Source organism: Botrytis sinoallii, assembly GCF_014898435.1.
Source record: "Botrytis sinoallii strain Bc 23 chromosome Unknown BSIN_010, whole genome shotgun sequence".
In the NCBI taxonomy this organism is placed as follows: domain Eukaryota; kingdom Fungi; phylum Ascomycota; class Leotiomycetes; order Helotiales; family Sclerotiniaceae; genus Botrytis; species Botrytis sinoallii.
Genome location: NW_024066037.1, coordinates 1,516,717 through 1,540,975, shown reverse-complemented (window position 1 = coordinate 1,540,975; position 24,259 = coordinate 1,516,717). Strand labels below are relative to the sequence as shown.

Genomic DNA, 24,259 nt, shown 5'->3' with positions numbered 1-24,259 from the left:
TATATGAGGATTTTTCCTTTCGTTTTTGGGTGGAGAAATTTGCTATTACTCTTTGTCATTTTACCGGTGATTTGCAACTTTTCTCTGATTGTGTGGTCTCGTGTCGGCAGTAAGTTTCTCAGCAGATATTTTTGCCGTGTTTTTTATTTTCGGATACAATCTTGGTGGGGCACAGTTGTGAAGTCAAATGAGCTAATGTATCTTGATGTTGCAGTGCTTGCGCACTCAGCTGACTGGTAGTGAATGACTCTTCAGGTTGTAAGCTCGAGGAGGATGGCTAGGGTTTGAATAAAAAAAAGCATATCGTAATCTTTCTCTTTATATAGGAAGAACTTGTAGTGGATGAGATAGCGCGAGAAGCTTTTGGTATGGATAAGACAGGTTTTGGCCTGTCTGAGGATAAGTAAGATGGCATTGAAAACACATATCAAAAAGCATTATTTAAAAGCAGTACAGTGGAGAAGTCCTGGTTGGATAAGAAGTGATTTCAAAGGGTATTGGATTCGAACCAAATTCTTTATGTGGCACTGTTACTGTAATGATATTATATTCACTGCATGAACTAGAATTGTTAAACAATGATTAGTCAACGACACTTTAGTTATTCCTTAGACTTTCAACATTCGCAGTACCCTGCACCCATAAATCCTCTCTGCAAAGATACTCAAGACTACTTCTTTTTCTGAAAAATTCCTCTTTCCTTAATCATCACCTTTCATCGAGTCGAAAGCTCCACCGAGCTTTTCAACTTCTCGGCCATCAACATCACAAACCTCTCAAAATGTCACGACGCATAAGTCATTCATATCCCATGGGTGATCTGGGATGCAAAAATCAAATCAAAATAGCACCTGACAATGACAAGGCGTGTGAGAAGATCATGCAAGCTAGAGCCTTACTACTTCCTGATTTTTCTTTAGATGGCGAGCTGAGAAGATTCATACAAATGTATCCAGATCTGGACCCATGCACGGACATGAAGGAAGTTGTTCTTAATCAGTGGCAACCAAATAATAAGCCATGGAGAATCGGCATCACATGCTGCATCGAGCTTCAGCACCATCATGAGAGATGGCTATCAAAATTTCCTTTCACAGTCAATGACGTACTATATTGTTACAATGATGGTGAGTATTCTGACCAATTCTGAAATAGCACTACTAATAATTATCCGTATTTAGAAGATGTCAATTTTTACCATGATAAAACAGCCTGGTCAGCCTCAAGGTTTTATGTCATCGGACAAGGGCCACAAGGCAAACCAAACAGGAAATTTATAGGTCCTTTCTATTCTGGAGCTTCTCGTCCACTCAAAGACGTTGATCGAATCCCATATGAAATTAAGAGTATTCGAAAATTACTTGGCACCCATCAAAGCGAACGTGGATGGAATCTTCCGAGGAGTCATCGATGCCATCTTTTAAGTTTTCCAAAAGGTATGTCTCTGAGCCTGCTTCTGGAAGCTCCAACTTCTAATCAAAAGCAGAAATTTTGACCTTGATCTTTGCCTATACACTCGTTGCTGAAGGCGGAGCGGTTGTTACTCCGGCAGTAGTGACTTCTAACTGGGATGAATCATACTCTGAAGCAGATTATCGAATTTCTTTCCCAGATTCACCTCATTATAAACAGGTATAAATCTTTTGAGAGTGGTTCGGATGTGGTTCTTCGCAAGAACATAGGTCCTAGACCCGGCATTCCTGACTCATCTCCGTACGTCGAGCTTACAAGAGTTCTTCGCCCTCTTATAGATGCCACATGTCTCCGTTCCTGCAAGTACATATGGAAGCTTGGATCACAAATGTTATATGCAGATAACGCATACAGCTTCAAGATGAACGGTACGGAAATTACTGACTGTCCACCTTCTTTGATATTCGAGGGCGGCGACTACCACCGGCCAAGTCCCGAAAAACCTACCTTATCCCAAGAGGGTATCTCGGACGGTTCAACAGACAAAGATTTGTCGGCTAGAGAATATGAATCTAAAATCGAACGTGTCATCAATCAACTTGAGAGACGCGTCCCAATTCTTGAGTTGGAGGGCTGGGCTTATTACGATCCATTCATCCGATTTCTCTACACAATCGGACCGCAAAATAGAGCTTCAATTCGCACTTTAAGATTCACGGGCGCTCCAAAAACCCATGTGCGAGAAGCCCACGGGTGCGATTGTCATGGTGTAGATCTGTTACTCAACATGCGCATATACATCCCCTTTATCAACAAATTTTGTACAGGCGTAAAGAAACTTGTGTTAGATATGGATATGGATTGTTGCATATACATGGCAGTGTAGGAAATGTTATAAGGAGCTTCGATGAAGTCTTGATACCGTTTTTGGGCGAACTTGAGAAACTTCAGACAGTTCGCGATCTGGTGATGAGACGGAGAATATTAATCTATCCAAAGGACAGATTCGATAGAAGAACCCTCTATGAGGATATTGACTATGCCAAAGATACGATCAATTCTCTTCGGAATAGGGTCGAAAACAACGTATGAGTTGGCGAATTTGAGGAGTGAGGATGGATCGTTGGGGGAGGTTGTGGAAGTTGATATTAGGAGGCAGATTCTTTCAGGGGATTCTGTCCCTGACATGACAGGACGGTGAGCTATAGTTTAGTTAGGCCATGCGTTTATTGCCAATAACGGCTTCAAAATCGATGGTACAACTTCAACTATCTTTTAATGTAGCTAGATGTCGTGAAAGTTGTGAGGTTGAGTGATTACCATGCTGAGTCAGCGAATTGAAGCTTTCAGTAGGAGTGCACGGACTGATGGACTCATCACTTAAGGTCATGGTTACGAAATTCGTAGTTAGCATCAATGATTTAATTTGATTCCAAGTTGAATACCTCAATTTTTTATCTAAAATCAATTGATAGACAAATTTAGAGAGTAAAGGAACAAAGTTCGAAAGAGGTTTGCAGGACTCAAACTCAATATTGGTCCATGAGTCCATTCACTCTATTGCTCTTTCAGCCTTGTACAACGACTTGGTATCAAGATATCGCAATTCGTCTCTTGGATTGCGATACCTACTAATTTGGCATCGCGCTCATCATCATAACCTCCGTTCTTGGACAAGGCTACCTATAATGAGATGTATCTTCGTTTCCACAGATGATCGGTAGGTTTGAAGATGTTATTCATAGACACACAGTTTCCTCAACCTCATTCCATAATTACGAATACAAAAATGGAAGTCATAGGACAGATGCGAAACACCCAGATGGCGTTCAGTTAAGTGTTGTCTACACGATATGTTTTAATCCATGTCGGACACTGATATGGCAGGTCGAAAGAGTTATGTACTTGATGGTAGTCCCTGAATGAGACGAGCAAGAAGATGGATATCCTGTCGTCTGCATCCTCAGCCATCATTTATGCTGTGCAGCTTCGCGAAGTCAAATTGCTGTCGTGAATAATGTCGATCTCCAGCTTACCGCATAAAGTCTCGACAGATAGTCAAAAGTCTCGACAGGTAGTCACCTTCCACTTGAGCTCAATTATCTCAGGCGATAAACTCTCATTTCCATCTTGGCAGAACAACTTCTATTTTGGGTGTGGCCTAGCAAGTGCTTTCAAATTCTCATTTTATCGTCACATCGGGTGGAGAATATCTCTCCAAACTTGCACCAAGATATCTGTTCCAGATTTGTCTACTCCGCTTAGGATCATGCATATCTTCGCATCAATACTTCCGTTGAGAATCTTGCTTCACATGGTAATCTTCAAGTTTGAAATGCCTCGGGACTCATTTCTGCTAGTATGGAAATGACTTCCACGATCCATCTGAACCCTCAAATTTCTACAGATTCTAGTTTACATGGGGATTCGCGCGTGATTGGTGTGTAATTCATTCGTTGTCTATTCATGTTACATGCATTCTACTTGATGGATAAATGTAAGTGATTATGGGTATCTACTTTAAGAATGGATAGCATAGTCAGTAGTCCTATTCAACACTTTTGCTGGAGAGTTTTGAAGTTTCGACAGCTCCCTGGCTTAGACTTCAATATGATAATGTTGTGGATTGTCGGAGCCGATTTATTCTTCAAGGTCGAGTGCTATTTGAATTCACGACTTTCATCGGAAGAAGCCTTCAGATGTAGTCAAGACTTCCAGGTTTTTGTAACTTTGCAAAGGATTCATTGCTAGAAACCCTGAGCATGTCACACCTCGCCAGGATCACAGGCTAGAGATTGACATAGTATTATACCAGAAGAAGAACTGAAGGAAGGTACCTTGTGACCTTGTTAACATGACTGTACTTGTAGCCTAATTTGCATAGTGTTCAACACGGATAAATGCCGATACAGTAGGATTCATGTCAAAACCTCGCTCTTGTTCAAATATAGAAGGTCTATTCAGAACTCGGGGAGGCACCTAACCATGATGATATCTCATTTTGGTTCCCTGCAAATAGCCTGACAGAACTATGCCTTCAAAGTCTACTATCTTGCAAGTAACCAATCACTGTTGGTACTCAACGCCGTCAACGTATCTCATGTAGAAGTTCATTAAAGGCGGGGTACCGAAGGTTGAGTCAATTTGACAAACTGCCCACCTATCCTACGATCTAGCTATCCACAATCTGCAAGTAGTGATAAATATCATCCACAGTATTTCTGAAAGTTTAATTCATTGGAGAATTGCTCAAGCCTCCCAGTTGATCTTACACATATAATCATATTATTCGCTATGTTAATCTGCACAACTATGCACGATAGCTAGCATTGGGAAGTTCCTTAACGTGAACTCAATCGGCTGATTATTCGTTTCTTCACTTTGAGTTGTATATGCCATCTAATCCCGGTTTGTGTGCATTTCACATGCTGGAATCTTTAATAAAACATGTGGGTACCGAGGAAAGCTTCCTTGAGGCCCCTCATTATATGTCCCTTTCAGGAACAAAATTATGGGGGCTGTTATAGTTCAGGGATTCCCCGCATCCGCAACAGCTAATGCATACCCCCGGTTAAATGCACCAGGAACTCCGCACTTTTACGTCTAGGATCTCTTTCCGTTTCATGCCAAGGTTTAGGTTTCCTGTGCTCATAGAGCTTGCTCACTGCTAAGGGCTCGGGGATGGCGGACCATAATATAAAGAAAGAACTATAAAAGGGTTAGAACTTCCACCTTGATCATCTGTCATCGCGCAATCTCAAAAGTCAATCACACAATAACACCATTATTCACCACATATATCTTTGATAAAAATCAGAAATCATGAAGTTCTCATACGCTGCTATTGTTCTCGGAGCTGCCTCTGTCGTATCAGCTCAAAGTGCTGCCTGTACAGCAGCTGTGGCCGCTGTGCCCGCTTGCGGCGTAAGTCATCTCTTTCTTTACCTCAGTTATGTTGGCCTATACAACATTATCCCTTCACTCTCAAATCTACCTCATGAATTCCCTCGCTTGATCTTCTGTGTCAATCTTCAGGTCATCATCTAACACTCATCCTAGGCTTCTTGCATCAATGCAGCCGCTGCGACATATTGCGCGGCGGACGACTACGCTTGTGAATGCGCAGCTGCCACCTTTTCCAAGATCGAAAGTGACGCTACCAATTGTGTTATTACCAATTGTGGAGCTACCGTCGCACTTCAAGTCTTGAGCGCTTCCAATGCCGTTTGTACCGCCTGTGCTTAAGCTTGCACTTTTGTGGCCTATGGGTCATTCAAAGTCCTTGTATGGGTTGAGGGGATATGGTGGTGTTTGGTTTGGCTGTGGTTTGGATAAAATGGCAATCAATGATTGAACCTCATGGGTGGATAATTGTTGTCCATTGAAAATGAAATTTGAAGTGTCTGAAAACCAGAAACAACTGAGATCCCGCTGCCGTGAATTTTTTCCAGAATCATACTTACTCAAGACGATCTAGCAATGGAGAATTCCTCACTCATGCTTGACCTATGACACATGCAATAATTTTTGGAGTGACGTTAGGCCATTTGAGCGTAATGGACCTAGCGTAAGTATAGCCCTAATGACTAATAACTCACACCTCTGTCCATGACATCATAACCTATAGATCAAACTTTTACTATTGCTAAGTCAGCTAATAGTTGTAACGACATCACTATATTCAGAAGAATTAGCACTGACGAGAAGAGGAAGAAAGCTCGGTAGTGTCTTCTACTCACATTGTGTGGGATGTTAACATTGTTTCAATTGATCTACCGATGATGTATCTTATCTAATGTTCATCAGTTAAAGAGCTTGAAAAACATTGCTTCGTTAATTAACATCGATGTTGATGTAATTTTAATGAAAATTGTTCCACTGCAATTGAAAAACTTCGTTGAGGGTGGGGGTCAAATCAAGGTTTAGGGGCGAGGGGGCTAAAATTTAAGGCTACTCCCGCGTTGGTGACACTAAAGTTTGAAATAACAACCTCACAACGACTGCCCATCTTCAATATCATCACATCGCCATCATTGCCGCCACTATTATCACGACTCCCATCATTTAATCTCTTTAGTCTGGATCACGACCGTTTTCAAGATTGTCACCATGTAATATGTGTCAATTCAGTTCGCCAAGCAAATAATGACCGTTGATGGTTGATGATTGAAGTTAGGTAGGTATTCAGAGTCTTATCAGACGACAGCGCGCTGTAAAGGCAAACTGTCTCCATGTACTCAATAGCATCAAGTCAAGATGAATACTAATTGTAGTTACTCATGGAGCGATACTTGGTACTTTCTCCCTTCATAATTTGATATGCATTTTTCCAATATAATCTCAGCTTTCTGCCAATGTTTTCACACTGCATTTTATTCTGCTTTATTCAGATCGATCATCGTGCATATTTTTCTTTACCGGAAATCTTCAATGGAGTTATAATTCAATTGCGACATTAATAGTCCTTCCGTCCCAATCAGAATTTACCCAATAAGTAAGCTTTCGGTATAGTTTTGTTGCGGGAACCGTATTTCGCCATGGAGCCACGGAGAATTTGGGAAATTTGCGGGGTATCGTTGTAGTTGACGATAGAGCCCAATTTGGGAAGATACTTTATCACACGTCTTCACCCAACTTTTGTTTATGAGGCCACTCTCATTTGCTTTCAAAAACTACAGTTTGAGCCATGTTATCTCGATATTTGTTCGTTGTTCCGTTATTGGTTGATAGCTGTATTGCTTTCCCGTTCCTAAACTCCTTTTCGCCTAGAGCAACAGGAACCAAATATCTTTTTTCCTTGTGAGAGTGCCCAGCTTTTTTTGAGGGACAGTATTAATCGATATTACTAGCGGTGATTCTTACACAAGAACACTCTTCTCGATATCTGGTACGAAGCCTTCTGCAGATAATCCGATTGGAAATCCTCCGTTTCCAGGCACTACAACAGATGCGGGTCTCAATTGGATCGATTATTTGGTCACCGCATATAATACCTCCTTAACACTATCGTATAATTTTGCTGTTGGAGGCTCAACAGTGGATAACAATGTCGTTCCTTCCATCACAAATGGTGCTAAATCACTAGTCGAACAAACCGCAATCTTCACTGCTAATCTTGCACCAAAACCTTCATATGCCCCATGGACTTCGGCAAATACACTCTTCGCTATATGGTTTGGTATCAATGATATCGATCTCAGTTATACATATTCTAATGAAAATACACTCTTCACGGAGATCTTCGATACCTACTGGAAGCAGCTTGACATAATGTATTACTATGGAGGTAGAAATTTTGCATTGTTGACAGTCCCACGTAAGTCTCTATCCTGGTGTTTGATTTGACGATCATGTATCAGGAACTGACTGGAGTGAATAGCCACAAATAAGACTCCCAGAGTTCTAGCATTGAATAGCACTTCACAAGCGGCGTACGCTTCAAGCATTGCAGCGTGGAATACTCTTGTCAAAAACACGGCTACTCAGTTCCAATCCGAAAGATCTGGGACTACTGTCAAAGTGATTGATACTTCAGTATGTCAAGACTCTAAGCCGGTTTGCCGTACATAACTCACACATCTTCACAGATTCCCTTCAACACTGCCCTAAATAACCCAACAGCTTATGGTTCTCCAAATGCAGTTTGTTATAACACAAATGGAGTGAGCTGTTTGTGGTGGAACAGTTTTCATCCTGGCCAGGCGGTTCAAAAGTTAGTTGCTGCAGCATTCGCAGGAGCTTATAAGGGTACATTCTTCTGATCATTGATCGTCATTGGAGATCTTAATGAGTATATATTTTGCCACACAATGAGAAAGATAGAACCCTGCCTTTTAGTGTACAACATACGAGAAGCGAGACGGTCAAAGTGATTAAACAAAATTTGGTGTACACGTGTTTCCCATGATTCTACTAGATCCTTCATATGATGATGCGCATTCATATGCGCGTCTAGACTTAAGTTCGTTTTCTTTTTCCCTGGCTCGGAAGACCAGATCATACCCGAAGTACCGAGATGTAAGCCTTTCAGAGTCTAGGTAGCTCAGTAAGCTCGTATCCAAGACTTTCGTAACCATTGGTCGAGTTCCCTATTATCAAACAGTTTGTCATCGTTTCGCATTTACTGTACCTCACGGTAGCAGAATTATCAATCACATTGGCCTTAAAGGAAAACGGCAGTGAGAATATTTGAAGGTCTTTGTGTATACTATTTGATGTCTTTTCTCGGCCTCATCACTTACATTCAATATCTGACGTATGAGACGTTTTAATTGAGTCTATACTGATTCTGTTTTCGTGAATCGAAGTAACGTGAGCGTAAATGTCACCGGAGAGTCAAATACTCCATGTGATTTATAATGGTTTCACGAGAGATCCAATATCATTCTACATTTCGGTAGCTTACTCTCGTACTACAAGTCCTTATCTCAACTTTTGGAACCTATTTGTCGCTGAGCCCATGTAAACTCACAAATTCCCACATAAGAAATGTAAGCAGCGGTGTAAATACGGTCTTGCGAGCCGCAAAAACGTTGCGAGTGAGTTTGTAATCATGATGGTGATATGATGAGTTGTATCCGTCAATTGTTGGATCAACTTGAGTCTGCAACGCCAGCCCAATAGTGATTACAGAACATCTGATACCTTGAATTGTTCGTATATTCATGAAGTTTGCACTGCTTGTAGATGATGTATGATGTGTTCACGTTGGCGCATCTATGTCTTCTTTATCTACGCTTCCTGAGGTCAGCATCGTAAGACAAACAGACTAGGTTACAGATTTTTGTAAAATGTTTTATTAAAAGTCTAATACTCCGTCACACCATTCTCTTTGTACATTCTTAATCTCATCATCAAAAGCTCAAAATCCAAAAAAGCCACACTAACACCCCAGCAATACATTCCGAAGTTCTAGCCTCAATACCCCTCTCCCTCAGCTTCCCAGCCACTGCCGGGATTGAAGAAAGTCAACTAAATCTGTGGAACGACTCTGCATGTTTAGTCTCCTACGAAGAGATAACTCTACCCACCGATGAAACATGCACCAATCTTCCTCTTCCCGGCGCGCAGTCAGTTTCTGCAGCTATTACTGTTCCTGGGTGTATTTCTACTAGTATGTATCTATCTATATGCTTGACATTTGTTTTTGACCTGAGTACTAATATGATGCTTGAATAGTTTATGGATTTACTTCTTTTGATTGTAAGGGTGATGATGTTGTGGTTAGTAGTCCGATGTGGACGTGTCTGTTTGAGAGGAATCATTGGTTTTTATCTTTTTGGGATTAGTTGGACTGTTGAGTGATTGGGAGAGGTGTTCTAGGCACTTGGTAGAGTGTGGGGTTCATGCGTGCGTGGTTCTGAAATTCAAGAAGATGGCTTACAAAATACAAATTAGACCCAGCTCTGATATACAACCAGTATTATGTGATCTCTTTTGATCTGAGCATTCACATGATATCTCGATCCATCTACTTAGATAACATGAATCGAAGGGGACAGATACGATTGATGAAGTCTTGAATGTTGCAAAGAATTCTGATATTATCGGTGACTCCTTCAAGCCGATGAATACGCTATAAATAATTCTTACAAGCCTTTTGATCACTTTCACTATTAGAATCACATAACAGTAGCTGAACAGTCCATGCGTGGAGCGATTTGATTATGCTATCATACTGCCAATTCCTGCTCTCGCACTGCTGTTCCTTTCAAAGCAAGCAGGCACATTGCCGTTTGTAGCCCAGTTCCTACTAGCCGGATACAACCTCAATATGGATGGATCTAAAGACTCATATTAGACTCTCTAGAATGTATTTCATCAAGCTTTGGCAAGTATGCTTCCGCTCGTCCCTTCATCCTCCCTGTATCCTTCCACAATTTGTCTTCAACGACTACCAGCTGCATTCATAATCTGAGGCCATTTTGGCGTGCACCCTCCAATTTTCTCTGCCAGCCAGGTCCGAGAATCGTCTTTTGGAACATTGATTCGACCTCCGGAACGTGAAAAGGGGCTTCTGTAAGCTTTTCTATATGTCTCGCAAAACTCGAAATATGTGAAAGTAGCCGTTTAATCACATGGTAGTACACATGTCTAGGAGGGTCAAGATCGCAATTTTCGAAGTCTTGTAAGTCTTCAACACATACCCATTTCAGGAATGTGAATGCGTCATGAGGACGGACAGGCTCAAAAAAATCAGGTCGTCATGTTCACCGGCTTCAGAGTGGTCTCCGAATACCAAGGTCAATTCCTTCAAACTAGTAAAATAACAGAAAATGATGGATATGAACAAGAAACAATCGATGTCATATTTGTTTTCTCGGAGCAATCCACAAAAATCGCCAACCATGACTTCTATGGCTAGGAATTTGACCTTTTCCCAATCTTTTCGTCTCCCACCATCTAGCCCGCTAAACAGTGAATTGCAGAAACCCAGTTTATTAGAAGCAATGTGCATATCTTTATGACTAAGAAAGAGAGTATCCAGCTCAAAATTAAAGAACACCATTGGCTCTGCGATTCCACATGCAAAGGAGTATGTCTTGTCCACGAGCATTCTCAAATCGTGGTTGACTGACAATAATGCAGCAATGCTAGGGGGTAGAGACTGTGGCGAATACATGCCGATTAAATTCTCATCTAGATCTCTTTGTGGTTCTTTCATATGCCAGCTATGTCCAAGATCAATCATTCCCTGTTCGTAGGGAGGTATCGTGGCATCAGAATTAATATTTCGAAAAAGTTCCATAGCTCGCGACAAGGGGTCTGTAATCGATTGAGAATCTTTATTATTCTCCAGCCACATGTCGAATAGTCTGCTTTAACTCCCGCTGTTTGACCTTGATGATGCGACCCTCTGTAAGATTTTCAATCTCTTCTTCAATCTTGAGCTTCCATATCTTGTGTTGTATTTCTCCTGGAAGATCCTTGAAGCGATTAAATGTTTTGGGACCTTGTAATGCGACAGACATGCTGTAAAATTGGCTTTGAATCGGTGAGGTATTTGTTGTTTAGAAGTTTGAGGTAGATACAATATCGAAGTTGGTGTGTAATAGACGTAAATTTAGGTCTATAGAATCTAACTGAGAGATAAACAGAGAGCTTATAACATGCACGAAGACTAGTTTACAATACAGCTACCCAGCTAGTCGGGATAGAAGCCGTATTCATGGGTTACGCTAGCGGTTACGGTCGTAAACCTCGATTATAAGCTCCATTATTGGACAAATTTGGCACGTGCGCCTGGGTTACATATATGGATATTTTATCACTTCTACTTCGTTGCTAGATTTTAGCTTTAAACATTTCAACCTACATAGTCAATAATACATGCATTCAACTGGTCTGGGTCCTTTATCGTGAACATCCATGTAATTGTTCATTGTGTCCTCCGGTACAGACGATGGTCCTAATCTCTAGAGTTATGAGTACGGCCTCACTATGCGACGTACAGGATGCAGACGTACATGTCATTATCTAAATACTCGAGGAACTATTCTATTCGCCAACGGTCTTTCTCAACCCATTCGTGAAGGCGGAGAGCGTCATCTTTTGCCATCGCTTCATCCATACGAATCATTCATTCAAAAATTCGTGTGAACGTTAACCTCGTCTCTTCCTAATATCTCGTTGATTATCTAGGTCGACGCAAATATTGTCGTTTACCGTGCAATTCAATTTCAACAGTTATCATGGCCACAGCACAGAAATTCAAATCCTCATACGTGTATAGCATGTTTTCTTCGCTTCAATACGTCTAATATCAAACTATTTTGGATCCGGTGAGTTAGAAAAGAGATAACAAGCTCTAGAACAAGGCTAGACAACATGTAGGGGAAAAGTCTGCCAATGTATTCCATGAGATGCATGCCAGATGAGGATGATATGAGACCCCTTGAAAAGATGAAAGAGCATCATCAAATAACCGGGAATCACAAGCAGTTTCAGGGGAGATAAGCAAATCGGACTGGCAGATTTGAAGAAAAAAAACCTCAAAAAAGCTTTCAAACAAAAAACTCCCAAGGGAGAGATCGCAAGCAAGAAGATATGAAATTAAGCATGGTTTTTCGTAGTGACAGGTCCAGCCAATGTATGAACGTGATCGCTTGAGAGACGAGCCATTTCGGTGTCCAGGTCAGTCTCTCGGCGTACATAATCACAAAATTGCCGGAACAAATGTCCAATTGCATCCAATATAACGTTCCTTGTTATGAGATGAGGTTCAATAAGGGGCTTGTCATCAAATAGGTTGGTAAACGAAGGGTTGCAACATATTTTCAGACGTTTTGGTTAGTGCTTGGGGCTAACACAAGGCGTGGATGCGTTATACCGGACTTGGAATTTGGGATTTTTATAAAATGTTTGCTAGTAGATATTACTGGATAATAAACGTCTCAACCTGCGGAACATTCTTCGGAACAGATGAGAATATCACTAACGTCGAGGATACTATCCATCTAAAGCCACCACGCCATGAACCAAGTGACAACATTTCCACACACAATTACCTTAATCACCCGGAACAGTAAAATATCGATCAATTACAACATTTAACACGCTACTTCCAGATTAGATTCCGCTGCCATGTCACGCGCGTGTTAATGCACGTCATTAATTCCCCTAATCTCCAGCTTTCGGTAAATCTTCCACATTTTATGCTATTGCCGAGCCTCTGTAACTACCAACCTAGGTGCTAAATAATGAAAATGGTGTTTCTAAGCAACCCCCAAGTCTTCTAGTGTGGTGGGGTGCTCTGATAGCATGGAGCTAAGAGCTTAGTAGGAACTTGATCTATAGACTATGAGATAGCTAGATTGGGGAAGTGGGGTAGTCTGGAATTTTTCTTCTCTTAGGATGGAATGGAACTTGGAAGGAGAATACGCTTTCTAGAATATTGCTAGAATATTGATATACTAGTATTACTAACAAAGTAATGCGCTTGAAATAAGAGCTATTTCTTCGTAAGTCTCTTGGTAGGATGCTGAGACGAAGTTTAGGAAGATGTAGTCTTTCCTAGATCATCTCTATAATATGAATTTAACGATACCAAGAAAGTCGAATGGTTCCTTAGGAAACTCTTGTTTTGGAAGCGTCTTGGTATGATAGAAGAAGTGGATTCGATTGTTGAGTCTCCTGTATATAAGGGGTGTATTCCCCAATTATTTGAGAGGAGTCAGTGCACTTCGAGCTGTGCGAATCTTAACATACATATCGATTCTCAAGTCAAAGCATATTACTACCATTTCTTAACAAAATCAATCACTAAATTTCCAACTCCACAGAGCACACATCACACACAAAGCTCTATCTAATAAAAAAATTTCTTACTCAGCGAAGACAAAATCCACTCTACCTAAAAAATGGCACCCGCACCCCGTGCAGGCGCGACTCTCGTCACCCTAGCCGCCTTCTCCTCCTCTTCCTCCTCCTGGTCCGACCCCCCTTACTCTCACGGTCCAACGATCCCTATAATCGCCAGCACAGTGACCCGAATCCTGGACCGCTGTTCCCTCACTTCTATTGCCAGTGTTTCTGACTCTAATGCTGCCCCGCAGCTGCACTGTTTGGCCGCGCTCTCAGAAGCCGCTATCAATAAGCATTACAAAAGACCGTTTTTTGCGCAACCTTTTACGAAGAAGGCAGACTTGACTATTTTTGTGCTTGCTTGTCTTGGAGGATTTGTGCTGATAGCGATTTTGGTCTCTGTGTGTTCTGGTATTAAACAAAGTTCCAAAGCTAAGAAGAGGGAGGAGGAGGAAGCGTTGGCGAGGGCAAGAATAAATACAAAGAACACATGGGGTAGGTAGTGAGACGGTATAATCTGTGAGGGAGAATTGGTGATGATATTGAGATCGGCGTTTGGGCTAAAATATTAGATTGGAATCGGATAGGAGCGGCGTATATTAGGGGCCCTTCGTTGTATAATCTTGGATGGTCTTTTAGACCTTTATTGAATCGTTGTTATGTATAGTAGCAAATACAGATTTTATAATGATCACTGATAAACAATCCTTTTGCTTTATACTTTAATTGACAAATGGGCGTTTTCTGGAACATCAAATCCGAAGAGTACCATTCATAACTTTTTGGCTATGTTATTTGACGGATGGGATTATCGTGGATATAGAAGATATGCTGGATGGAAGTTATCTCAAGAGCAGAGCAAACAATAAACTTTCCTGTAAGATGCATTGTCGCACCAAATTCCCTGTTTTCAGTCATATTACAATCACATTACCCTTTATCTCATTCATTTTTGTATCGTTTGGATGCATTGGTGACGGGTAGTATGAGATGAGGGTGAATGAATTTCAAGCTATTGAAAAAAATGCTAAGAATGTTTGGATCGGATGGAGGGGGGGGCATAGAGTTTGGAGGGAAGAGGCCGTTGGAATTTAGGGAGGCTAATCAGTTTTGCAGCTTGCGAAAAACGGACAATCTTTGAACCAGCGTGATAATAAACCTCCAGATCTTTTAGGCCTCACATCTGGTTATTTTCGTAAATCTGCAGATCTTGGTAATCTGAAGCTACGTATCTTGAGAAAATGTGTGAGTTGATAATTCTCTAGCCACTCCGGCATTCTTTTCTCATGAATTTTGACGATGGGAGAAATGGTAACGTTTTGCGAGTACCCAGGTAGTCGATCGATCTCATCAATTACCTCAAAGCAATCTGAGTCCTCGCTTTTTCTACTCTGTTGCCAGCTGGAGATCAATGGAATGTGACTGTTCGTCATCACACCTCGTGAAGTATTCTCAGCTGACGTGGAGTAAAACGGAAGTCTAAGTGTGATATTCGCGCGCAGCTAAATACTGAAATGAGATCAAAATCGTTAGTTGGTGTCCTCGTATGATGACTTTGACGTAATCATTAAAATATTCTCTTGAGAAGCTTCCAAAGTATTGAGATTTGAGAAGGGTCCTCGACAGCCCTGACTGCAGTCCAAATTTAAAAGTAGCAAATACATGATTGCCTGTGAAGTCTTGAGTATAATCTCAAATTTGAATTGAGTCTAGAAATCGAATTCCTTTGTCATAGAATTTGATATCTCTGAAGGGTTCAATTTGGAAAGTAAAACCAAAGTAGGATATAACTTCAGGAACATTAATTTGTGCATGTGAATTCAAATTGTTAGCAGCTGAATCTTTGACTTTGAGGAGATAGAGAATTGTGATTGCTCATTCGTTGGTCGGACTTGCGTCCATTCTGAGCATCAGATGCATAGTACCGAGATAAGCACCTTGCATCAAGTATTCTCGCAAGTCCCTAAAAAGGCATTTTTGACTTCACTTGCTGTTGCGAATGAAAATTATCCTACAGATAGATCAATAAGACGGTGAACAACGTGTACACTGCGATTGAGAAAATATCCAATATTCAAGTAACCGAAAATAAAATCACACAAAAGTGACGTCGAAGCAGGTGGAGAACGTTCATGGATCTACTAATCTTGGCCCCGCACCTACCATTGATCGCCTTCTTTAACGGTCTCGCCTCATACCGTGCATGCTGCACGTTAACTAATTTTTCAATCGCCTAGCGATCTCGCTGCGGCTCGGATATCCAAATCAAGTTTCGAGTCTGGTGGAGTCCACACGGAAGCTTCCGACAAGCTGACATTTAAAAGTGACGATGCATATCGTTGGAGTGAACACTTTTTCAATTGTGGATTGTGCAAATCGGAGACCGTGGAAATTCTTTATCTCTAGATGTGGGTTAGGTAATTGTATGCAGGGCACTTACCCATGTATGTATGCATGTTATCCAGATTCTTGTAATCGACTGATGCCAAGAATTCGCTGTAAATGCATTGCAGCGATTTGATGCATATGCCGTTCACAACGGAGCTGAGATGCAACCCGATGAAAGGGGAAGGCATTATTGATATGAGATATTTTGGGTGGCAATGGATAAGAGAAGGAATATTATAAATACCTCGTGATATTACGACGTTGAACATACAAATCAACAACACGAGGCCAAGAACAGCATAGTATAGCGATTTTACGAGACTCCTCTCATATTCAGAAACGAATCCAAAAAAAAAAAGTCAACATGCAATTCTCAACCATCTTCGCCATCTTCGCCGGCCTCACTCTTGTCGCTGCACGTCCAACGATTCCTGCTGCACTCCAAGCTCGCGTGAAGGAATGCAGTTGTTCTGATGCGCAAGGCGCTTATGCCGTCTGTTTGTTGAAGAGTTGTGGCCATGGTTGCACAGATGAAGATGTCGCACCTTGTGTCGCCAGTGTTGGTACGTCACCGCTTAGATGATATGAGATGTGTGACAATGCTGACTGTTTGCAGAGGCTGAATGTATCACGGACTGGACTACTTGCCCATTGCCACCTGCATAAAGGCAAATGGAGTTGATCGTGAAGGAATGATGAGATGAAATGAAATTGGATGAGATTTATGATTTATGATGGAATGATGATCTGGGACTGCGAAGGATTCCGTGTAATCCTCTGACACTTCGAGGGCCCGTATTAGAAATGTTTTTGATTGGTACAAGTTTCCTGTCTCCAGCGGTGTAATCTCAGGATTATTTAATAATATGAAAAGAAAAATGAAAACATAAGCCTTAAAAATTGAATGGAGAATTACCTGGATAATAATGTGTGATATTTAAACCAACATCAAATCTATGACCAAGGAACCAGCTTGACCTTAGTCAACATCATCTAACCGGTTGGTCTTGATGCCATCAAAAGCATCCTTAGTAATCTCGAAGAAAGATAGCATCGTGCCAACTGTACTATACAAAAACACCCACCAAGAGCAACCTCTTCCCGAACGTATAAATCAACAAATTCATAGAGTCACGTGGCGTACGAGGTCTCCAATCGAAAAAAAACTTGTAAAGATGATAGTGAAGATGTAAACATTATATATCAGGCTCGTTTGAGTTTGCTTGTCCTCTACTCTTCACACAACTCATTGAGGAATAGCCTGGATGGACAACATCACCTTCATCATGCCCTATTGTGAGAGACCACTGTTGGACCATGCCAAAGTCTAATCTATAATTGGGAGAAAAGTAGCGTTCAAGGAACGATTTTCAGCTTCTTTCTAGAAAGATTCACGTTCATTGGTGGAAATGCCCTCCTTCTTTGCATCTTTGCATCTTCGAATGCTTTCGAGATAGCGTGGGCGAGGGAATCCAGGGTTGATATAGCTTCATCAGACGAGTAAGATCTCGATGTAGAATTCTTACTATAGGGCGGTTAGATATAACTATGATGTTGTTGGATATTACCCACAGTCAGGTACACGAACAACCTTTCTTTGGGTTCGGAATAGCTGCGTCTCTGTCTGAAAGTTGGTAACTACCTAGCTGATGCAAGATTCTTGAGAGATATTAAAATCTTTGAGAGTGTAAGAAGTCAGAAACGAGGTACAGATCGAGAAGGTTGTGTGTTAGGCAGCTTGACGCCTTTCAGGAACACATTTTGATCTCTCAGATTTGACCGAATGACTTAAAGAAGACAAGATTTGGGCAGCAAATGGCCATACAACCATCCTCAGACAGCAAGATTGAACATTATTTTGACTTTCAGTCTTCCAAAATCAATTTCCGATTTGTCGAAAACAACACAATTGTTTCTTGTGAGGTTGAGGAATTCTTTGGCCGAAAATGCTCCGCGCGCGCAAAATTCTCAATCGAGAGCCTGAACGGCCTAATATTACTAGCGTCAAACCCCTGAATCAGCACCACTTGTCAAAACCTCAAACTTCACCACAATGATTTCCAACTACGAGAAGGTACTTAGGTACCTATGTACAGCATTGAAAATCTTCAAATGAGAACTTCTGAGGAATACATATCAACTATGCAACTCTTCACAGAGATGATTGGAAGCTACGAGTGTGCATCCATTGAAAGAGAATGAATGGTTTTGTTTGTGCTACCAATTTTCGTCAATGGCTCCAAGGCTTATCATGGAGCAACCTACATTTGGTATCAGATCCGGTGGCCAACCTTAATTTGGTGATCCGTCTTGATTCGCGTTGTACATGCATATCATCTCAACAAATAGTCAGATCACCGGCTCATGGTGCCCCAGGCCCCCGTTTGGATTGGACAATCAAATGAGTGCTTCAGCTTGAATCTGTCAGCCGCAGCTTTACAAACACTGCTCATCAATCAACCCAAAATCCACTGTCAAAGAATCGTTCAATCTATATACATGGGGCTTCCTTTTAGTGGACGATTTACTTCGTACTTTCGAGGGAAACAATGCAGACGTGTTAGAATGAGATGCCAGTGAAATGGTCGATCAGTCATCGCCAGTTGCTTTACGAAATGCCATGGTATCACCATCTCGGAAAAGTAATTTGGGTCCAAATATATACACCACACACGAGCCAAGATCCGATTTCTACAGCTCATTCAACTGACTCGGCATGTAAGTACATGATATGCAACAGATAAGGCTTCACGTAAAGATAGGTGACAGTAGATCCTCAACAAGGGGTGAATACTACATAACCCCCCAAAAGTCATAAAGCGAGGGAACACCAACATTTTTCAAAGTTTTGTTCAACGTCTTAGCATGCTCGTTTTCATTCATCACGACAAAAAATGTTCAAACAGCCTTTTTACTTTTCTCTCGCGGCAACTTTTGCCTGCATAGCATATTTATATGCCGGAACGTCACCACAGGGCGAAGAAAATCACGTCGCTAAAAAGATTGGAGAATGGCGTGGAAAGAATGACACTGTCTTGTTTGTCACAAATAGTGAGCATGGATTCGCAAATGTCTTTTTGGCAACTAGTCACGCTTTACTCACGGAATACAATGATCTCGACATCCATTTCGCCACGTTTGGAAAACTAAAAGATGACATTACTATGATCTCTAATTTCGCACTAAACACGGGAAGTAAAAGAACTATTACTTTCCACTAATTGAAAGGTCCATCATACAAGAAATCTTTGAACGGTGGTGGCTTCAAAGTTGATTCGGCGATCAACTCACCTTCACTCGCCGATTTTAACAGATTTTGCAGTAATTTGGAAAAAATGGTGATGCCCTGGACAGCTCCCGACTATCTTGATATCTACAAAGAGATCTCTGATATATTGGAGACTGTAGATCCGAGTATTGTGGCTGTAGACCCAGTGTTTGGTCCTGGCGTTGATGCTGTGAGAGCCCAGGGACGTAATCATGTTATTATCTCACCAAATACTCTGAAAGATAGTTTTGCAAAGTATCAACCTTGGGGAGCTGTACTTTGGAAGTATCCAGTGTAAGCAATTCAAACTTTCTGACACAAATTGTACTCACAATTTTTAGTTTAAGTTCCGCATTCCCATATCCAGTGCCCTGGCACCTCATCCCTTCAAACATATACAGGAACTTGCGTCTCGCATACAGCGTGCTATTCGCTCCAACTACTTCTTCCAAGCGCGCATATCTCAAAGAAAATGGAATTGCAAAACCCATGGATTTTTTCACCGTCTATCACAAGGACTATCCATGGATATCTCAAAGTTCTCAAGAACTCGAATATCCTCTCGACATCATTCCTGAGAATGTAGTCCAATGCGGGCCTATTTTTCTTTCGACAGCAACAGCCGCAGAACAAGATCCAGAATTATCTGAATGGCTTGATAATTCTCCAACAGTATTGATAAATCTAGGAAGTGTGGTAGACTACGACCTTAGGGCTAGTTTGGATGTACAAATCCGCGCTGGATCCACTGAATATTCCGCTCTTTTTGAAAACGGATTTTGAATTCATGTTTGAATGTCAAATCGCGGATTTTGTCAAATAATCTGTATTTCAATAAATTTAGTATATTTCGAAATAGGAAGGAAATAGATCACTCTAAAATGATACTAAATAATCCGTATTTTTTACCAAATTTATATAGGAAAACAAAAGCGCAAATTGAAAACAAAGATTAGAAAAAGCAATCCTCATTTTCAATCTAACAAATAATCCGCGTTTTTATAAACTCTTATAAGCCTTTCACCCTATATCCATATAATATTATAATGATATTAATGCTTCAAATACCTAAATTTATAGGGTATCTTTATTTTTCTTCAAATCGTCTCTGATTTCGATTTAGATTACTTTACATTTCTATTCCCATATACTAAAATATATATAGCTTAGTTTAAAAGTAGATTCTTCAATATTCTTTCTATATAGCTTTAAATTCTATTAATGATTTAAATTGTAAATTACCTTTTTCTTATTCACAATAAGCGACAATGAGGTTGATGATTCTGAACAGTTTATTCCTATCTTGATTTATAATTTAGCTGCTGTTATTGGCTCTTTTTATTATATTCCAATTTCGAAAAAAAGAACTGATATTCCTGGTGAATTTAAAACACAATCTCTTTTTGATTCTAATATCCTCAATGTTGTTAAGAACAACTGTATATACCTCTATATACTTTTTGACTTTTGATCGAGTTTTGTTATAAAAAAACAAGCTACAATACTCTTAATATACTTCAATTGATCAAAAGCTATATATATTTCTCTATATTATAGGCTAGCATAAAACTATATATAGTACAGCTGAAGCCTTTTCTCATTCTGAAGAAATAATCTATAGATATGAAAAACACCTTATATAAATTTATTTATTGGTTTATTCTAATACACTTTAAAATAGTTTTATCAAGTTTTAAATGCTATAATGATATTATACCTATTAGTAATAAAGCTACCGAATCCAACTATACAATTCGCTCTTCCTCGAGTAGCAGAAGATAAAAAATATTATATATATTTTGCAAATTGCCTAGGAGCTCTCGATGGCACCTTTATTCCAATAATAATATCTTTCAAAGATCGATCTGCTTATTTCAATCGAAAAGAATATACTGTATAGAATATTCTTATAATAGTTATTTTCAATTTACAATTCTGTTATATATTAGCTGGTTGGGAAGATTCTACGAATAATCAAAAAGTGCTTTCAGATACTTTGATTTCAAAAGATTTACGAATTCCAGAAGATTATTATTATTTAGGTGATACAGAATATATAAATACTGGGTAGATTCTTATTTTATTCAAAGGGGTAAGATATCATTTACAAAAGCAATTGGAATCCAATAAGATACTTAAAATATCAGAAAAGCTTTTCAATCTTTGATATTTTTCTTTATAAAATAAGGTTGAGAGAATTTTTGGAGTATTCAAAATGTGCTTTCCATTTCTAATATAATAATAAAAATACTTATATACAATTCAAATATGTATAGTTTATGCTTTATACGTTTTATATAACTTTATTCAATAAAATAGTTTCGAAGAAGATTTATTCGAAGTTCAATTTAATTGTATTATCGATTGTATTCCAAGCACTATAAATGATATAATAATGAATTCAAGTAGTAACGAATTAGATTCTATTTCGTTACAATCTATGGACTATTTTCGATAAGGAATTGCAGAGGCTATGTGGAGAGATTATTGTAAGGTGAAAAGAGTTCGAAAAGTGTGAGAGAAAGAAAAGCAATATTGTATTGAAATAGAATTTGATAAGTACATATAATTAGAATAAAAAGTAATTATCAGGGTTTCTCCATTTACTATTATCTTCTGTCATAGCTTCTAGCATTTCTTCGAATTCTTTAAGAAGTTGAGAGAGATCTTCTTTTCATTCTATATAATGGAGTAAATTCCAAGCTTGCTTATATCTCACCCTATCTTTAGGAATCCAAAATCCATATCTTTTTGGATCATAGCTCTTATTAGAGGTCTATTATTCTTTAGGTCTAGGAAGCTTGATATTATTCTCTTCCTCTAGCTTCAAAATATCAAAGCTCCAAAAAGCAAGATTTCTCCAAATAGTACATTGTCGATGACTGAATATTTTATGAGGGAGTTTATTAGGATATAAATATACTCTATTAATATATTAATAACTTGATATAATAATAAGTAAGGGATAATAAGTAAGAATGACTAGAGAAAAATGACTAATAAAAAAAAATCAAAATAAATCTATTCAGACGAATCTTTTATTCATAAAAAATCCAAAGATTCTTCATCAATTTTTTCGTTTAAACTCTTTAAATTAGTCATAAACTGCTTTACGCTAGCTTTCCAAGCTCTAATCCAAATCAAAATCCTAGAAAGTCTAACTGTTTAAACTTATATATTAGTATTTATAGAATCAATAAATATTATATCTTTATACTTATTTTAATTCTTGATTGATATTCAAATCTTTCAAATCAATCTTTTTAAGCTTTCTAACTTCATTGTTCTCTTCTTTATTATTAGATTCCTCCTTTTCCTCTTCCTCTTTCTCATCAATATCGACTTCCCAATTCTCAAAATCTGTTTCGGAATTATCTGATTCAGACTCTGATACAAGATTATCATTGTTTTGAACAAGGTTTTTTGCCTTCAATACTTTTCTAAATAAAGTTAATTAAAATCAGATTTTCATTAGATTCATATACTGGGATTATCGTATTTCGATATTCAATCGAATTTGTATAATCATTTTATCTTATTTGTTAGAAGATCATATATGAGTTGGTGGAAAAGCCTTAATATTATTAAGTTCTACATAGAGATACGATATATATGTGTGGACTCGACAGAGTCACATGCGGGCTAATCCCGATACAGCATAGCGTGATATGCGGTATAAGCACCTTTTCTAACACTCCCCCATGCTGATATCGCATATCTGAAGCTATGTAGCCTATCGAAAGCTATGGGGCGTTATGTCGTAAGTCGGGGCTATAGTGATCTCAATCAAGCTAAGCGGCATGATCTATATCGTATAGGTATGTGTGCAGCGTTTGATCACTCTCATTCGGTGAATCTCGAGGGTCGCTAACAAGTGCTTTGGAGCTAGCGAGTTGATTTCAACGGATGTTAGAAAGCGCTTTGAGATTGTAGTTATCAAAACCGCTATGGGATCAATGGATCAGATCTCACACACTCTTCCAGGAACCAATATCTTTAATCAATTTTTTAAAGAAAAACCTCTCCTCTAGGATTACCCAATACCTAGTGTAGACGCTTCTCTAAGGGCGTAGGGATCGTACTGGTGGTACGATACCTACTGACCTATAGAGCCTGTACCTCTACAGCTCTTCCCTCTTAGTAGAGAAGCTGGGATACAGTCTCCTACATGATCACCCTGATCATATAGGATCCCTTGATCCTTGCTCTCCTCTACAAGGGTATAGGAGATATCGTACACCTCTCCTATATGGTGGAACACCAGGGCGCTCCCCCATAGAGTGTATCCTACAACTCTTCCTCTCCCTCTTAAACATATCCAAGAGGGGACACAAGACTGACAGTGATACCCTTGATCACCTTGGTCTTGCTGGTCTCTACCATAAGGAGTGTAGGAGATGGTTCCATCATCTCCTATATGATAGAACACCAGAGTGTTCCCCCAAGTATAGTAGTACGCGTTCTCCCACTACCATAGTCATCCGCTCCTCCTCCACATATAGTTTCGGATCGCCTCCGGTTCCCTTTGGGACCTCCAGCTCCCTACACTCAATGCCTTCGGGTCCCTATAGACCCTCCAGCTCCCTATATACTCTCCCTCCCCCTCGATCGCTAGTGTAGCTATTGTCGACAAAGAAGATCGAAGTCGAAATCGTATAAAAACGGTGATCGAAAAAAAAAAAACAATCGATCTATACTTAGTAATATACACTGATCTGTCAGAACAGGATATATTACACGAACTATAGATAAGTGAAAGAATATCGAAGTCAAAAGAAAATAAGATTGAAAACTGAAATGTCGTAAAATAGCAAAACTAGTAAGCGAAACAAATTAAATCCTATAAAAACTGGCGTTAAATAAAAACAATAATCCAATGATCATTAT

General features: G+C 39.7%; 7 protein-coding genes across 7 annotated transcripts; 6 read left to right on the top strand and 1 right to left on the bottom strand.

Annotated features, from left to right (window-relative positions):
• Window positions 1-781: 781 nt before the first annotated feature.
• On the top strand, window positions 782-2,505 carry EAF02_006583 (uncharacterized protein; the record flags this gene model as incomplete). Its single annotated transcript, XM_038902631.1, is given in 5 exon segments — window positions 782-1,127; window positions 1,212-1,436; window positions 1,487-1,632; window positions 1,649-2,166; window positions 2,241-2,505. 5 exon segments carry the CDS (start codon window positions 782-784, stop codon window positions 2,503-2,505), a joined length of 1,500 nt encoding a protein of 499 aa, XP_038757851.1.
• A 2,610-nt stretch (window positions 2,506-5,115) lies between these two features.
• On the top strand, window positions 5,116-5,910 carry EAF02_006582 (uncharacterized protein). The gene is made up of 2 exons (XM_038902630.1): window positions 5,116-5,337; window positions 5,473-5,910. Exons 1-2 carry the CDS (start codon window positions 5,236-5,238, stop codon window positions 5,656-5,658), a joined length of 288 nt encoding a protein of 95 aa, XP_038757850.1. The 5' UTR covers window positions 5,116-5,235; the 3' UTR covers window positions 5,659-5,910.
• A 1,103-nt stretch (window positions 5,911-7,013) lies between these two features.
• On the top strand, window positions 7,014-8,242 carry EAF02_006581 (uncharacterized protein). Its single transcript, XM_038902629.1, has 4 exons — window positions 7,014-7,212; window positions 7,263-7,729; window positions 7,793-7,947; window positions 8,001-8,242. Exons 1-4 carry the CDS (start codon window positions 7,100-7,102, stop codon window positions 8,172-8,174), a joined length of 909 nt encoding a protein of 302 aa, XP_038757849.1. The 5' UTR covers window positions 7,014-7,099; the 3' UTR covers window positions 8,175-8,242.
• Window positions 8,243-10,319: 2,077 nt separating this feature from the next.
• EAF02_006580 (uncharacterized protein) lies at window positions 10,320-11,218 on the bottom strand (the record flags this gene model as incomplete). The annotated part of the gene is made up of 2 exons (XM_038902628.1): window positions 10,320-10,598; window positions 10,652-11,218. 2 exons carry the CDS (start codon window positions 11,216-11,218, stop codon window positions 10,320-10,322), a joined length of 846 nt encoding a protein of 281 aa, XP_038757848.1.
• A 2,554-nt stretch (window positions 11,219-13,772) lies between these two features.
• EAF02_006579 (uncharacterized protein) lies at window positions 13,773-14,219 on the top strand (the record flags this gene model as incomplete). Its single annotated transcript, XM_038902627.1, has 1 exon — window positions 13,773-14,219. The coding sequence occupies one exon, from the start codon at window positions 13,773-13,775 to the stop codon at window positions 14,217-14,219; it is 447 nt and encodes a 148-aa protein (XP_038757847.1).
• A 2,114-nt stretch (window positions 14,220-16,333) lies between these two features.
• On the top strand, window positions 16,334-17,015 carry EAF02_006578 (uncharacterized protein). The gene is made up of 2 exons (XM_038902626.1): window positions 16,334-16,667; window positions 16,721-17,015. Exons 1-2 carry the CDS (start codon window positions 16,469-16,471, stop codon window positions 16,768-16,770), a joined length of 249 nt encoding a protein of 82 aa, XP_038757846.1. The 5' UTR covers window positions 16,334-16,468; the 3' UTR covers window positions 16,771-17,015.
• Window positions 17,016-18,998: 1,983 nt separating this feature from the next.
• On the top strand, window positions 18,999-20,225 carry EAF02_006577 (uncharacterized protein; the record flags this gene model as incomplete). The annotated part of the gene is made up of 3 exons (XM_038902625.1): window positions 18,999-19,299; window positions 19,333-19,666; window positions 19,714-20,225. The coding sequence occupies 3 exons, from the start codon at window positions 18,999-19,001 to the stop codon at window positions 20,153-20,155; spliced, it is 1,077 nt and encodes a 358-aa protein (XP_038757845.1). The 3' UTR covers window positions 20,156-20,225.
• Between the last annotated feature and the right edge of the window lie 4,034 nt (window positions 20,226-24,259).